At 41.6% G+C, this 16,354-nt stretch overlaps 2 protein-coding genes across 8 annotated transcripts in view; one reads left to right on the top strand and one right to left on the bottom strand.

The window, feature by feature from the left end:
• Positions 1 to 10,311, bottom strand: part of ZFYVE26 (zinc finger FYVE-type containing 26) — a 49,092-nt gene extending 38,781 nt beyond the window's left edge. For all 4 annotated transcript variants that reach the window (XM_041460134.1, XM_041460136.1, XM_041460135.1 and 1 more), the window contains exons 1-8: positions 9,994 to 10,311; positions 8,459 to 8,537; positions 7,707 to 7,796; positions 5,280 to 5,823; positions 3,802 to 3,932; positions 2,820 to 2,984; positions 1,603 to 1,691; positions 1,211 to 1,371 (exon numbers count right to left, since the gene is read on the bottom strand). In XM_041460134.1, coding sequence (XP_041316068.1) covers positions 1,211 to 1,371; positions 1,603 to 1,691; positions 2,820 to 2,984; positions 3,802 to 3,932; positions 5,280 to 5,823; positions 7,707 to 7,796; positions 8,459 to 8,537; positions 9,994 to 10,184 — 1,450 coding nt within the window. In that variant the 5' untranslated portion in view covers positions 10,185 to 10,311. The remainder of the gene's footprint in view (positions 1 to 1,210; positions 1,372 to 1,602; positions 1,692 to 2,819; positions 2,985 to 3,801; positions 3,933 to 5,279; positions 5,824 to 7,706; positions 7,797 to 8,458; positions 8,538 to 9,993) is intronic.
• Positions 10,312 to 11,043: 732 nt separating this feature from the next.
• LOC121349583 (galectin-related protein A-like) lies at positions 11,044 to 15,561 on the top strand. 4 transcript variants are annotated; one of them, XM_041460171.1, is made up of 5 exons: positions 11,044 to 11,360; positions 13,134 to 13,222; positions 14,006 to 14,180; positions 14,568 to 14,751; positions 15,290 to 15,561. In XM_041460171.1, the coding sequence occupies exons 1-4, from the start codon at positions 11,337 to 11,339 to the stop codon at positions 14,709 to 14,711; spliced, it is 432 nt and encodes a 143-aa protein (XP_041316105.1). In that variant the 5' UTR covers positions 11,044 to 11,336; the 3' UTR covers positions 14,712 to 14,751; positions 15,290 to 15,561. The 4 variants fall into 4 exon arrangements, 3 of the variants coding, with proteins under 3 accessions (XP_041316105.1, XP_041316103.1, XP_041316102.1); XM_041460169.1 differs by having other exon boundaries at positions 14,873 to 15,561; XR_005954559.1 differs by having other exon boundaries at positions 11,047 to 11,360; positions 14,568 to 15,044.
• The last annotated feature ends 793 nt before the right edge of the window (positions 15,562 to 16,354 follow it).

The following is a 16,354-nucleotide window of genomic DNA, read 5'->3' as shown; positions in this document are numbered from 1 at the left end:
GAGAAACTGCAGCTAGAGTTCTTTTGCTACAGTCATGCAGCTCCCAGAAGATATTATGGGACTGCCTCTTCCTGTTTTAAAAGGTTTTGACAGAATTTAAGCGGAAAATAATTAAAATGTAAGAACTGTTTAGAAAACCCCACAATATCAGCAACAACAAAACAATTTCAGAAAGCAGGACATTGAAAATAAAGATCTATATAAAGTCTCAATTCCTACATCTTTTAAGATTATTCAAGATGAGTGTCACGATAATTTTAACAGCAAAACCTGTAGAAGTAGGAATAGAAATCAACATCACAACGACACTACATGGAAGGAGAGAAACCTGCTTCCCACTAGGTAATCTGGAGAAATCTGTGCAAGACCCATCGCTGAGAGCTCTCCATGCAACTCAGGCTGCAATTACACATGTCCAAATTCACAAACATAGAAGAAATATTTAGAAAATAATGCAGCTTCTTAGGTTCTAGTACATGCAGGAAAACAGAGCTTCTGCACCATTATTAAGAGGACCTATCAGAAAACAGCTTTAAAATTGCAGCAGCTGAACCTGGACACAGGTTGCAATCAAAGGTGTGTCCAAAGAGAGTCACTTGTAAGTGATCCGATGTGTTGCAGGTATTTTAGGCACCCAACTGGAACATGTGAAGATGGGAGAAGTGAGGCAGGAGTGATGTAAACACAGGTTGTAGCTAAGTCTCACTGATTTAAATACTAAATTTAAATTTGGTAACAGTTAATATCAGAATTTTAAAAACCCACTTTTTATCTCTTTCAAAAATGAAGATGTCGTAGCACAAGATATTGTCAATTTAATCTGGTTTTGCTCTTTGGAGTTCAATTAAAGTGCAGTGAAATACAAACCATACACCTCCTTTTCAAACGAAAGGTACAGAAGTTACAACATGCAGCATGTATCACAAGCATGTGCAAAGCCTCGTTACCATCCTGAAAAAGCTTTTTCAGACATCTGTCCTTGTGAGATCAAAGAGATGTCACAACTCCTTCTTGAAAGATAATTTACTCCCCAAAAGGTTTCTAAAATAATTTCCACATGCCCTCTAGATTACTTCCATAAAACAGCTAGTAACTGGTATCTTCCACAATTACAGAAACAGGTCAAGAGAACAAATCCTGGCAGAAGTACTGAACATAAATTCTCAACGGATTGTGAGTTTTCTATGTTCTCACAACCCTTCACACTTACCCTGCATCTGCTGGTCTCTAGCAGGAACTTTCTGAAGAAGCTCAATAACATCATCTTCATTCAGTGCCAGAAGATTGGTGAGATGATGCAGAGAATACACCGCAGTGTGGCAATCCAGATTGTGCAAGTGTTGCAACAGAACCTTCCTTGGGACAGTAATACTGCAAGAGAGAACAAAGAGGTGGCACAGATTTAAGTCTCAGCCACATTGAAAGATATAACTCCCACTCTAATTGAGCCGAACTACGGCCCACGAGACACTTTGAGAGCTTGTATATACAGTCACTATTACATGATTAGCCAAGAAAATAATGCCTTCTCTGCATGCGTAAGCTGACTTAACAGGTGGATTTGGCAACACAGTTTGGAAAAAGTCCTTCTGATAATTTTACCTGTTTTGCTGCATGCACCATTCAAGAACCTCCACATGAGTCCACAGCCCATCACAAAAATCTTTCAATACTGAATCATTGCACAGATCCTAAATGGAAAAACAAATAAAAGAATCTCATTACAACAAATCCCCCAGCCAGACAGCAGAACCACAGCAGAACCAAGCTTGTGTCACACATGCATGTTTGCAAGACTTCTTTACCTAGTAATAAATTTCAAATACAGAAAACTGCCAGATTTATTACAAAGCCAGCAAAGGAGGGCTATTCTGACAGAACATGAAAGTCAGTCATCCTCCCCTTGACACATCTACAGACCTTAGAAAGGTGGCTACATCCCTTTTCAAGAATAGCTTATAAAATGCAAATTAATGCTTCTTAGTAACAGTCAAAAAGTAATTTCTAGAACTAATCATATACTCAAAAGATGACATACTGGGTAGCAGATGGTTATTCTCCTTTCCCACGTGCTTTTCTACTACAGCCTGCTAAAATCAGATCTAAGAGTTTTAACTTTGCAGAAGCTACTGAATAGACTTTTGGTGTATTACCAACAGACAGTAACCCCCTTAAGGCAATACCAGCTGAGGTCTGCACTGTGACCCAGCAGTACAAGGCTCCTCATCTCCCCACCTCTGACATCTAAGCCAGCCAGCAGGCATCATGTGAAGTGCAACTACACCTTCAGAGCTGGAATCCTGTCTCTTTTGCACAGACGAAGACTGCCCCCAAACAAGGTAGATCTTTTGCTCACAGCTCTTGTCATTTATCTGCTCTGAGAACGAATATGGGGAATTTCCAAGCTAGCCTGCTGCTAAACGCAGGCCTGAATTACTCACTAACAAGGGATGACTCACTGAAGGAAATTACATGAAAGAAAGATGCCCCAGCTCTTTTCAAAACTAGTAACAACCATTGCTGTCTTTTCTCTTCATGCTGCTCATGTTAACAGCAGAGGCAGTTTATGAGTTTATGCAAGAGAAACTTTCAATCTCCTTTGCAGTCATACTGTCTCCACAGCCAAGAAGTCAGTAGAAAGGCAAGTGACCCTATATAATGTTACCTGCATACGACTGCAATATCTTAGCTCTTTCAATTCCATTGTGAGGAAGACCGACATTCTCACTGAAAACTCCCCAGTTTTACTTGTTTTTGCAAACAAATTGCATTATTTGGACTCAGACTGGGAGACTGCTGCTTGCTTTCTGCTGATTTACCTGAGTTTTGTGTAGAGTCCATAGCAATGCTTTTGCTGATTCCAAGCTTTGACAGTGAGTCCATCCTAACAACACTAAGAGGCGGCTAAGGGGGTTGAATTCTCTCCTCAACAAGATCTTCAGGCCCGAGTAGTCTTCTCTTTTTAGTAAAGCTAATGCAGTCACCTAGAAAATATAAGAAAGAAGCATTAATTTTTCCAAAATGTGGAGATCCATAATGCCTGGCAGACTATGTAAGCAAGTAGCCATTTCAGCATCAGCTTCACTAAAATAGTGAAGTTCTGCACCTGGAGCTTCTCTAAACTCATACTCTCAAAGACATCAGGATACTCATTAGTAAAGATGTCATGAGGAAAAAACACATTTTTCAAATGCTTACTGAAGAGCCAACTCACATTCCACTACATATCTTGGCATTCCTTCTATTTATTACATTTCTGCCAAGGACATAATGTAAAAGACTTCTACAAGCACATTAAGCAAAAGCTGAAATATGCTTAACCTTAAAACTTCACACTTTAACAGTGAGCACCTGTCTGTATTCTATTTCATCTATCCATGTACCTACATAAAAATTAATTAATTCATAACAGACTGTTTTCACCACAAATTTTACCATGCAAACTATTCTCAATGCCCCAAGTCTACCAGTATTAGAAAGCAACAAGTTCAAGGTCATGAGGTAAATCGTGTATCCAACAAAACTACAAGCAGAAAATGAGACTTCTTAAACCCTAAAGATTTAATCTTTAGTCTGCATGCAGATAAGCTTTTCCCAAAATCTCACCAGCAGTTTTACTGCACTGCTGCAAGTAGGGGAGTTATCACCATTACCTCCTTGCTCCTATTAGTCATCACTAACTATGAGTCATCAAACACTACTTGAATACAAAATGCTTCTGTGCACCGCTGAGATATGTTCAACACAAGGACTGACTTTAGCCTCCAATGGGTTTCTCTGTTAATGATTTTATGGCTGTACCAGAATCTGTTCCAGAAAGTGCTTGCTGCTGCTCAAGCAGTAGAAATAGGCTGTCTTCCAAGAAGGAGCTTCTTTGGGATCTGAGAACAAACTCATCACAGTGCCCTCTGTATCCAGCTGCTCAGATGAACCTAAAAACATCAGAACAAGATTACCTTCCAGTAGAGAGGGGTACCTCTGAGAGAAGCATAATTGCTGTTATTTTAAACTGAGAAACACTCTCTATTTCCTCATTCACTAACCAGCTGTGACATGTTACTACTGGGTAACAGGAAGATCAAGCAAAAAAATTTGACAGAGGTCAGACAGAAAACCAGAAAAACTGTATTGACAATCATTAACATAGCAAAAGCATACTCAGCATGGGTTGTTTGCACCAGCTCAGGTCACGCTGCCTTTCTTTAGCCATGCACACCCTTATCTGTGAGTTGCATGAATTCTCACTTGTGCTCGAGACACTGCACTACTCTTCAGAGCTTTAGCAAAGACTTGTCTAGCACTGGAACTTCTCAGATCTGTGCAAAGTGAGACCCAAACTACTCCCAATGAGAGCGAAGGTATGTGGATCTCAATTTCTCTTTCCCCATGAGGAAGCACTAACTGTAGTTATTATCAGAATTTCTGGAGTCTGCCACACCAGCCTGAGCTTCCCTCCAGCCATCCCTGAGTGAAAGGAGAAGTGAGGATACAAACCCCACTGACTTACACCATAGTGAACAGAGGTGAGCAAAAGAGGATAGGCATTCTAGCTTTTCCCTCCTTGCCACTTCACTGACAAGGTCATGGGCATCACTTGCCATTCAGCTTCAGCTGAGATCCTCAAAGAACCACAGAATATGCTGAGCTGGAAGGGACCCACCACATCAGGATGATTGAGTTACAGCTAAATGTACCAGTCACAGGCAGCCAGACAGAGGCTGTGTAGCCATGGTTGGTACAAAACCAACAGCTGGGCTCTGGCAAGTGAGCAGGTATCAAAGTGCATCTTCTCTCCTGCTGGGGTATCACCCTTCTCCACAGCTCTTTCCACCTTCTTAAGTTTTATTTTCCAGTATTAAGGGGTTTGAACATTTTGGGATTATTGAAGTGACTGAACTGCTACTGGCCAGAACACAGACGACCCTGAGCTGGAGGAGAACAAGTAAAAACTGTATACATATGGAGTATCAACCTTCAAGTTAAAGCAAGATTTTCATCAATAGAAACGCTGAGCAGATTAAAATAGAGCACAACAAGGCATGGTAAAGGAAGTGATCACAAAACACATAACAGACTGCTGAAATTTAGGAGAGAGAACCAGTGTTCCTATGCAAATTCCTTGCTTTAGGGATCATTTTAGCATCATCTTTCTAAAGACTCCATGGTTTGTTAAGGCAACTTAGCAAGAGCACTGTCTGACTTCATGACTACTTGTCTGTGTAATGCCTTAACAGTTTTGTTAAACAGGAGATTAGTACAAAGCAAAAAGCAAAACAAACCTTTTTGTATTGATTTTGACAACAAAAACTTTTCTCTTGTTCTTTCTGTGACAACACTGCTATAGAGGCTTAGCAGGCCATGGCTCTGTTTCCTCAGCATACAGTTTAGTAGCTTCTCTTCCCTCAGTGGGCTCCCCTCAGCCCAGCATACATCCAAGAGCTCCCTGAATAAGTGCTTTATTTCATCTGCTTGATGCTCCACCTCAAAAGTCACTATACTGAGAGCAGCATAAATTGTATCTACTAGTTCTCTTTTATCTAATTCAGCTGAAAGCTCAGAACTGCTCTGCAGAGATTTCAAGGAGTCACAAAGAAACTCAACAAAGATGTTTTGTAGAGAGCGATATTGCTGGAGTGAGGAGCAGTGTGTGCCTTGCTCCCCCTGGAAGAACTCCAGCAGGGCTTTTGCCCTCTGGGGAGCCCGCAGCAAAAGCTTCCGGAGAGCTGAAACCACATCCAAACTGAATTTGTGAGAACAGTCATCTCTTCTTTTGCTGTCTGTGATGGGCTTGTCCTGCATGCACTCAAATGCTTCAAACAGCTCCTGGTAGGAAAATAATAAAAGAGTAAGTCTTTTTAGACTACATTAATATATGAAATTAATTATTTTTAAAAATAGAAGAAACTTGGAAGCAAACAGATAAATCAATTCGGAAACACCATACTACTAAAGAAATCCATTACTAATGGTCCACCTTGTCCAATATCTTTCCTAGAAGAGTGGATATGCCTGAATATGTAACAAAATACAAAGAACCCTGTAAAACACAAGTACACTATAAAGACCATATACAAGAAAGGAACCACAGCAGTCCCTACGGGATGGCTGAAGCACTGCCATACTCTGCCTCTAAGCAATATCCTAATGTAAGTGTATCTTGATAGGTCTCTAAGAGCACAGTGATGTGTGGGGTATTTTTTTCATCCTACTTTTTCATATTTATACCATCTATCACCAACTATATCATCCTCATCAATTTTTAAAATCTGATTAAAACCAGTCAACAGATTCAGAAGCAATCGCACAGACTTTTCTTAAGCAGCAATAATTTTTCTACCTATCAGAAGAAAACCTACATTTTCAGAACTGGGAAGGGGAATACAAACAAACAAAAAAACCCAATTAACCCACCCAGTAAGAGTTGGGAACGTGAGGGACAAGCCAGTTGAAAAGCACTCAAGCAGCACTTTTGGCACTCCTGGAATTATGTGAGTGCTGCCTTTGGCCCAAAGAAACACCTCAGAGATTAAAAAGAGTGAGGTGGTTGGTGTGCACAAAGAATGAGAACAGAAAGCAAGACCACAATACCTTTTTTTCATTATTATTTGCTGGATCAAAATGTAACTCTACCTACCAACATGCCTCTGACAGAAACTGTGACAACGATATGAGATTGTTGAATCTCATGTTTCTGTGCAACACTGGTGGACAGTGTGGACAACGGTGGAATCATTCATGACCTCGGTGGTGAGACAGTAACATGCACAGACTTCTTTACTCATTAACAGACTTCAAGAAGATTTATTTTAATCAACATTCAAGTTTACTTTGCTTGTTTTCATCCTGTAATTGGTAATTCTGTATCCTTAGTGAAATACTGAACAACTTTTCCTACGCTGAAATAGCCCCTGAATATAGTAAGTTTTCATTTTCCTCTTAAAATATAGACAAACCAAAAAAGAGTATCTTTAAGGAGTTAGAATCTGTAAGACTAGAAGCAACATCTTATGACATTTCACACACCATGTCAGATCTGAATCTGTTGTAACTAACATCAAATTAGGACAGTTCTACGGATAGAAACTTTGCTGATATTCTGCTCTATACTTGCTTATATAAATCCATCTTGGCACATTTTCTCTTACTTCTCAAATAAATCAGCCTGCATCTTTTAATTAATAATAGAAAATGGATCCTGGACCTCAGAACTCACGCCACACCAACAACTAAGCAATGTCAGCAGTAACAGTAGAGTATCCAAAAACTTCCAGAAAGGGAGAAAAGGGATGCATAGGAGATGAAAATTAAGATCTCCGAAGAAAGAAAAAGAAAATACACATACTTCTAAAATGTGCTTACTGACTATAATCTGTTTTGGCTCACAGTGGGTTTTAGGTTTATGATTATTACAGGTGTCTATGGATTGAAGGCTGTGGCAAGCAGCTGCAGTCAGGACTGACGTGTGTTAAAAACGACACGAAGAAAAACCTGTTCCTTGCCTGCCTGCAGCCTCCACTGTAGCCACAGAAATCACTTGCAGGCACAGATTAACTTCACAAAGGAATCTCAATTACACTCTCTCTCAGTTGCCTAGAAGATTAATAACACATTAACATCTCAGGCAGTTGGCAGGAAGAATTAACTTCGATCTGATGAAGTTGGGCATACTGCAGAACAAGAAGCAATAGGGCACAGAAGCAGCTCACCTTTAGGACTTCCTCAGAGACATCTTTCTGTAGTTCTTCCAAGAACAATAAGAATTCAGTTTCTCTCTGAAGAGCAACTGGGACAGTTTTCTGAAACCATGTAAGAATGGGAAATATATTAGTCAATGAAACTTTTATTTACATTAGCATATAAACATAATCATAGCTATTTCATTAACACTTCGAGGCAGACTGAAATATCTCTCTGAAGTAACCTAATCCTCAATTAAAGGCTATTCCAATCAGGTCTGCTCTCACACCAGTTGATTTTATTTATCCATACATTTGGAAACAGACCTCATCAAGAATCACAAAATCATCAATTCCTCAGAATGTAAAGAAAAAATGCAAGTCTACATAGTGCCAAGGACAAATAATTTTTAAAAAGAAGTATGCACATCACTCACCATCTAAAGGTTATAAACAATTGTCTGATGCCTGAGCTATTTAATCTTTAATGTAAGAGAGGTGCTGCACAAATGCAGAAGTTGTTACACTCCTGATTTTCATTTATATGAGTGTGAAAAGCTAAAATGTTAACTTCAAATATCTTTAAAAAAATTAGTTTTTCTCTTCAGTGTGAATATTACAGCTCTTTTTTGATAAATTTGTTAAATGCAAAAGCGTGCATGTCTCCAGATACCTTGAGAACTTGGGGAAGCCTACATTTAAATAAGCAACTAGGGAGACATTCTGCACCTGGAAGTCAGAACTATAAGGTGCATTTGGAAATCATCAAGATGTTTCTGTACCTGATTCATGGCAAGCCATTTTTTCAGCACAAGAAGCCAAAGCCATGCAGTTCTTGATGGGCTAGAATTCTGTCCCCGTCTACAAAAGCAAGGAGCATATACAGTGGATTATACAAGAGTGTCTCCATATCCAAGATCCAGGAAAACACTGTCAGAGATAATTTTGATCTTGCATTCTTTGAGTAAGATAAAAACAAAGGCAAGTAAGTAGCCAAAGGCAAAGGAAAAAATGCAGAGAAACCAGAATATTGGTGTTCTTGCACATCAACTCAGTGACTTCTGCTGTGCAAATAACTGCTTTTAGATAGGCCAAATACTACTGGCATAGTTCCTCAAAACAAAGAAATCTAGTTCTGGTCCAAAGTTCAGTCTGTACAGCTCTCTTTGAGCACTTCAGCAGATTTTGTTGAAATGTGACCACTTGCCAAACACTGCTATTTCCTGTTCTGCCTATTTCTACCCAAAATATACCCAACAAAAGCGAAGTTTTAGGTCACAGCACCCAAATGCAGCTCTATATCCAAATTAAAAGTGAAGTAATGTACTAATTAAACAAAGAGTCCTTCTAATTTCCATCAGCATTTCACATCCTCCATCCACTCCAACATCCCAAAGCCTACACAGCTGGGAACATATTCAGCACTGTCAAAGGGACCAGGAAAAGGAGAAAGCACAGTATTGTTTCCTGTCCTTTAAAAATCTCAGCACTATAACTACAGCCTTTAAATGTGACAGCCCAGCTATTAAAGATCAAAAGATTGAAAATTGTTATGTCTCACGTGGCTGTTAGCAATATTCATCTAACCATGAGCCCACCTTCCTCCAGACTCCTTCAGCTGCTGTCAGTGTAAATTGTTTCTCAGAACCTTTACTGAAATGTTACACAAACTTTAATGTGAAGAAGTATCATCATCTGATTAGACAGGGGGAATGTTCCCTGAAGTGCTAGAAAGTCACCCTTTATACACACCTAAATGAAAAAATAAAAAGTAAGAAATAAATAGTAACTGGGATTGAGTAAAACCGATGCCATTCCAAAATACCGTGTGAGAGAAAAAAGAAATCAACGGCATAATTTGAACTTCTTAGAATTGCAGTATTAAAAATGAGGAGACTTTTCAAGAGTTGGAAACAAGATAACATTTTAAATAACTACGCCGGTGATTTTCGTGCTTCCATTTCTAAACGAACCAAAACTCAGTGCCAAAGAAATGTAATTTCAAGAGATGGTCCTTTTCCCTCGGTAAAATCTAACAAAATCAGTTCTGAAATGCTTCAAAGTAGTTTTAAGTTTGTATCAATCACCACTGTCAGCTACATAAATGAACACAACTCGTTATCCCGGTGGGATGGGCAGCCTGCTAGGTCCTTGGTCAGTGATAAGACATCAAAGTTCAGACAACAGCATCACAAGACACCTCAGCACTGAAGTGCTACTTCTCTGATTCTACCTGTCTCCCACAGCCAACACTAAGCCAACTGCTCCTCCCCATTTCACATTCAAGTCTACGGAATCAGAGCAGTACTTTACTCACCTTACCCCCACGGGACAAGCTACCAGAGCCTGAAGAATTGCCTCCACCTTCCCGGGGCCGTCCCCGTGCCAGCGGCTCAGCTGGGGCACGCAGGCCTGTGCAAGCTCCCAGTGCCCACGCCGTACGCACTCACAGAAAAACCCGAAAAGACGCTCCAGAGAGTCCGCTTCTTCATTCCCGAAAGAATGCATCTTCCCGGGACGACAGGATGACCCGGGACGGGGTGACACACACGAGGGCGATGCCGCCCTCCCTGGCGGGGCGCTGCGCTCTACGGCACCGCCCCGGCACCGCCGGCCCACCTCGCCGCCATCTTGGGCGCCGCCTCAGCTGACCGCCCCGCCGGCCGGGCACGCGGGCAAAGCGCCCGCCCATTGGCCGAGCCGGGGCGGAATGTAAATAAACCGCCATGTTTGTTTGGGGCGCCTGACGCCGCCGCCAGAGCCCGGGCAGAGAAAGCCCCGCCCCCACTAACCACGCCCAGTCCCCCGCTCCCACGAGCTGGCCCCGCCCCTTGTTCGTGCCTTGCGGGGCTCTGATTGGCTCTCGCTCGAAGCCCCGCCTCTGTGAGGGGACGGAGGGCGGCTGAGGCGGAGGCGTTGGAGCGGCGGGCTGTGTGCGTAAATACACCTGCCCACGGCCGCAGAGGTGTGCGTACAGGTGTGTGGGGGAGTATATGTACCCCCTGTATAGCTGTACGACCCTGTACATATAGCTCACTCTGGTACACATATACATACATACATACATATATATATACACACCCCTGTACATATATGCAAATATATATATATATACACGCATCTACAGTGTATACAGTATATATAGGTGTATATCTATAGGGTGTACAGACCAATATGTAGGTGTGTATATGAGGCTGTAAATTGTGTGTGTGTGTATATATATATATATATGTAGTTATGAATTTGAGAGAGGAGAGAGCTGGTACCAAGAAATAAATGACGTGGGGTCTGTACGTATGACACATACAAGTATGCGTACGTACACAGGGTATCTTACGAGCGGGCTGTGCACCCTCACGCGGTGTTTCCGTACCTGTACCGCATGTGTAGGCAGGGCTCCAGCGCTCCCGCGCGGGGCCCGGGCGAGCCCTGCGCTCGCGCCGCGCTCTCCGCGAGCCTCCCCCACACGGGGCCAGGCGCAGGCGGAGTGACTCAGCTGCCGGGCGGGGTGGTGTCCGGACAGTGTTTGGCGGAGATAAGACCCCCCCCTCAACATCCTCTCTTTATTCCGGGCTTTTTGTTTGCTTTTGTCCTGACACACAAAACAAAAACTGCTCCGGGGACTGCAGCGGCGAGGCAAGTGTAAGAGGGAGAGCGGTGATGACAGAGGAGAGGTGTGCCAAAGTAAGTGACCGAGTCAGTCCCCAGGGCTCCTGAATGGAAAATACGGGATGGGAGCTGTGCCCATGTGCATATGCTGGGACCCACCCATAAACTCTGCAAGAAGCTTGCAGGAGTTTCTACCATTACTTCCTACATCTTCCTGAGTATTTCTCACCTGTAACTAGGTTAACCAGGTGTCCGCACATAAATGGTGTGTGGGCAGTCACGCCTCCGAATTTTCTCCAGCCACGCTGGATGAGCTGTGACTCTTGAGACCGTGTAGTCGTCACCCGTGCTATTCAGTTCTGATACCCTGTGCCTTTAGTGATGGCACTTATTACAGTGCACCTCTGCATAAACAATTTCTCAATGTGCACTTTCAATTTTGTATCTTGTCTCTAGGCAAGAAAGAAGCTTTAGTGGGACATGAGACCTCTATGAGCATGAACTTCATTTATCCTGAGATCTTTTATGCTTATTACCTGCTTTCTAATTGCCTTATCCAGTTTAAAGTATCTCCCTACAGTTAGATTCTTTACTTGACAAGCAGTTTCCTTATGTAAGACATATCAAGTCCTTGATGCATTTCTTTTGTTACAAAGTTCAAAACATACTTGCTGGAGTCACCTGTACACTCCTGTAAGAGTAAATTTACATCACTAACAATTAGTAGTACTGCTGTCATTTTTGAAGGTAAATTTTAAAATTATTCTTCCAATATTGACCTTGTTAGGAATTAGAGGTTTATTAATATATCTGTATATTTTATATATATATAATATAAAGGTAGCTGGATGGGAATACCTGAGTGGGAAAATAAATTGTATAAAGTCATCTTAGCAGAAGACACAACTGGTACAGTAAAATTAGGAAATGAGGTACAGGAAAAACATTTTTTATCTTGAATTTGTGTGCATATATTGTGCAGGTTTTCTAGCAAAACCGTCTGAATTTTTACCTTGGAACACTGGAACGATAAAGCTCTTTTTATCTCAGACAGGGTCTGTTGTGCCTTGCCTTGGAATATTATCAGTGTTATGCAAGTGCTAATAACATTTAGTGTTTTACAGCAGCTTCTTTCTAAGTGAATCTGCAGAGGGAGTGATTACATGCTGTAGTATTCTAAAATTTACATTTTAAAGCTGTTTCTGAAGATGAAGCCTCAAAACATCCCTATCAGTTGTTTCCAAGGTCTCTCTCTTTAATATTTCCATGTCAGCTCTGGCCTGTATTAGTTCCTCCACTGACCATCAGAGCTGTTAGAGAATTGCTTGGAAAAAGCAAAAGTAGCTCAGATCTTTGGGTGCAGCTTGCAACTACAGGTCTCTGTGAACAGGACAAAAGCAGATCCACCAAGAAGCCATTCATTGCCTCTGGAAAAGTGTGACTTTTCAAAGTCACTGTCACAAAAGGACTGGGATTGCCTGTGAGGATGTGGTCAGCAGTGGAGGACAGAGCCTGCCTGGCCTGGTGTAAGGCCCGATGGTGCCAAGTTAGCCCACCAAAATCTGGTAGCAAATTTGATGTGGCAGGACAGAGTAGGTTCAAGCAGAGTCTGCACCACACATTATGCTGCCACAAAGCTTCTCATCTGCTGTGACCAGAGCAACTGGAGTGCTGTTACCAGATTTATTGTGTCATCAGAATGCAAGAAGTACTTTGAGATGGAAATACTTTTAAGTTCTTTAGAACATATAAAAATAAGCCCAAGTTATATCAGGTAATCAAACCAGCTGTTAAAGCTGGTTTACCCACAGCATGACCCACTGAAACCATTTTCACTGTTCCCTGCAGGTGGAGCAGTATGTTGGTGAAATTAAAGGTGGCCTGAGACCAACCATGAAACTCACAGTCATAGGCATGGTACACTCCAAACCCAAGAGGTAGGTGAAGGGACTGCTGGGGGCTTCACCCTGTTATACATGCTCCTACCTGTTATAATAGGGCTTTGAGCAATTCTAAATTCAGACACTTTCTTGGAAGTATGTGCTCTTTGATGGAAGAAAGTCAAACAGATTAAAAATTTATGGCCTTATTTAATTTTTCTGCACTCAGACTAAGATTAAAATGTCAGGGAAGAATTCACTGCTCGGCCTTTCTGACTGCCCTGACAAGATTTTCTACTCCTTGCCCTTATCTAATATGAACTGGAGGGAACACACAAGTGGCATTTCTCTTTCAGGAAGTGGTGCAATTCTCAACCTGAATCTTGGTTGTCTGTGGGGGGTTAGAATCAACACCATTTAAAAACCAGTTTTGGCACAGGAGGTGAAGGTTCATTGTTGTCTTTTATCTGGATAACAGCAACTGTGCTCATCATTACACAGTTTTTGCATCTACAGCTATCAGCTCCACTGCTTCCACTGGTGAAGAGTATGCCATAACCTTTTTTAGGACACAAATGAGTACATTTTGAAGGGTTTGATTTCAGTCAAGACAGAAGGAGAGCAACATTAGATATCACTAGCATTCTACTGGACACTGGGGCAGGAAACAAAGACCAGCCAAGTCTCATCCCTTTCTCCAGCTTCTAAGCCTGTATAAGTCTTGTGTTTCAGTCTGACATGGAACCAACAGCTGTCTCTAGTCTCTATAAGCATCTGCCATGTTCATCATGTCCTTTCACATTTCTGAAAGTTCCAGTCACTTAACAGATCTTTTTTCAGCTTTTCAGTGACTCTGCTCTGTGATCCAGTGGATGTCAACAAAGATGTTGGGCTGTTATTTACAGTTAACTTCAGTGAGAAATCCATCACCCGAAATGCACGAATTGCTGGGAAATGGGGAAGAGAAGAGAAGACTATTCCCTACTTTCCATTTACAGCAGGTGACACGTTCAAGGTAATTTTTCAGATACTATGAATAGTGTAGAGAAAAGGAGGGGAGAAAAGCTAGAAGCAATGTATATGACCACCAACAGCCAGCCACTGACATTGCCAGGTTAACTAGTCTAGTTAACCTGCTGTCTAGTATAGCACAGACAGCAACAGTTTGAGCCCTGATGGGAACGAGGCATCCCTTTCTCTAATCATAGTTAAGAGTACCCACTGGAGCTCTGCAGTATCATCTCAGAAGAGGGTAGGTTATTTATTAGGGGCATTTCAGAAGAACTGGTAGACTTTGTGCTTTGCTTTGTGGTTTCCCGTAACATTTAGTTCTAAGTCCATGCTGTTGAAATGAGCCCTGCTGCTGATCTCCAACAGCCTTGCCTATCCTTTTCCACTGCAGATGGAGCTCTTATGTGAACACCAGCAAATACGAGTCTTGGTTGATGGACGGCAGCTCTGTGACTTCACTCACCGCATTCAGCCTCTGAACCTGGTGAAAGCTTTGCGAATCTCAGGGGACATCAAGCTTACCAAAGTGGCTTGAAAAAAGGAGACCAGGATATCACCAGAGGACAGAGGAAAATGTACTTTCTCTTGTCTCAGACCTGTTTTATCTTTTCCCCCTGTCTGATTCTGGAGCGTGGGATCTGTATCTTTTTAATTCGCTGATATGTTTGAGAAACACACTTTTTTTCCCCCATACAGACTCACAGCAATTGCAGAGCTATGGCTGGTCCAGATAAATCTCAAAGCCTTTGCTGAGAAACACTTCTGCCTCCCAAACTGCAAGATTTATGATGCTATGCAGTATCTCACATCCTTATGGCTCCTTACGCCCTCAGGCATGCCAGGTGGCAGAGCTCAGTCCACCCACCAGGTGGGTGGCTGTTGTTAGTTAGCTGTGTGACTAGAACTGGGCATTATGCAGGTGGTGGGTCTGAGAAAAGAGAAGCAGGAGATTTTCTTATAAATGAATTAGGGTGTCTGATGGGCCCCAGCAAGGCTCACGTTATCAGGAGGGGATTGCTTTTTTCTGGAAGCTCTGCTCAGTCAGCACAAAACATCTGTGCCTTCCAGCAGAGAGCAATAAATACCTTACCTGCCTTACCCTGTCTCTTCCAGGCAGCTTTTCCAGAATGGAAAGGTTTTGACAGCTGTGGATTTCACAGTCTTCTCTGGACCAGCCCTAAGACATGGTATCTGCAGCTGAAAATGCACTGCCCATTCTTGTTCTTGCATGTAATTAAAACTGCACCTTTGCTAGCAAACTTCTTTACAAGCTCTCTTAAATATTTGAATGCATGTAAGTGTTGTGCTGTTATTTCATTGCTGTAACTGTTGAGGAAAATCCTGAAAACATGGCTATTTTAATAAATAAACAAGCATTTATCATATTCTGGCTTTGGTGATGATGGGACTTCTTTTATGTACACAGCTCAGAGACCAAAACATCTGTACAGAAATGAATCTGTGGATAGAGGGTTATCAAATTCCTCTATGACTTCAGGGAAGATATTGAGCATGCTGCCTTTTTGAAGGCTTTAAAAAAAACCTGGCTGTCAGAAAAAGGTACTCAGATAAAACAAGAAATTTTATGAAAGTGGGTATCAGCAGCTGATTGGGTGTTTGAAGAACTTCCTACATTCCATTTTACCCTTTGGCATCTCAGTTTATATTGAAATCTAAAATTATAGTGTACTTAACCATTATTTTTTATTTACTCAAACTGCCCTCTGAGAAAAATCACATCTCTAAAAAGCACAGGATATTCAAATGCACTGGGTTTTTTTTATTTATGTTTTTATATTTAATGATATCAAAGACAAGATTAATAGACAAATAATGGAAAAAATAATGACTTAAGATAGAAAAAGCAATAGTGAGGACTGCTACTATAGTTCTCTGTCCAAATGGTGCTCCAACATAAATGGACTTACGGTAATTATCAGAAGGAAAAGTCTTGCTTTTATGGCTGAGGGATTTCTTCCAATATATTCATTACCAGAAATTGTCTGGAACTTCCACTGGTCTGCTTTGATACTCAGGATCCTGTTCTGATGTGGAACATTACCAGCATAAGAGTAATCTATATGGGTGAGGAACAAGATCCTTTGTTCTTTTCCATTCTAACAGAGAACTAAATAGTAGAGCAGATGGATGGACAGACAGACCCCTGTTTTGTTTTGC

The sequence above is a fragment of the Pyrgilauda ruficollis genome, unplaced genomic scaffold (genome assembly GCF_017590135.1).
Source record: "Pyrgilauda ruficollis isolate IOZ18807 unplaced genomic scaffold, ASM1759013v1 scaffold14, whole genome shotgun sequence".
Taxonomy (NCBI): Eukaryota; Metazoa; Chordata; class Aves; order Passeriformes; family Passeridae; genus Pyrgilauda; species Pyrgilauda ruficollis.
Note: the sequence above shows the minus strand (reverse complement) of the source record. Positions and strands in the feature narration are given on the sequence as shown.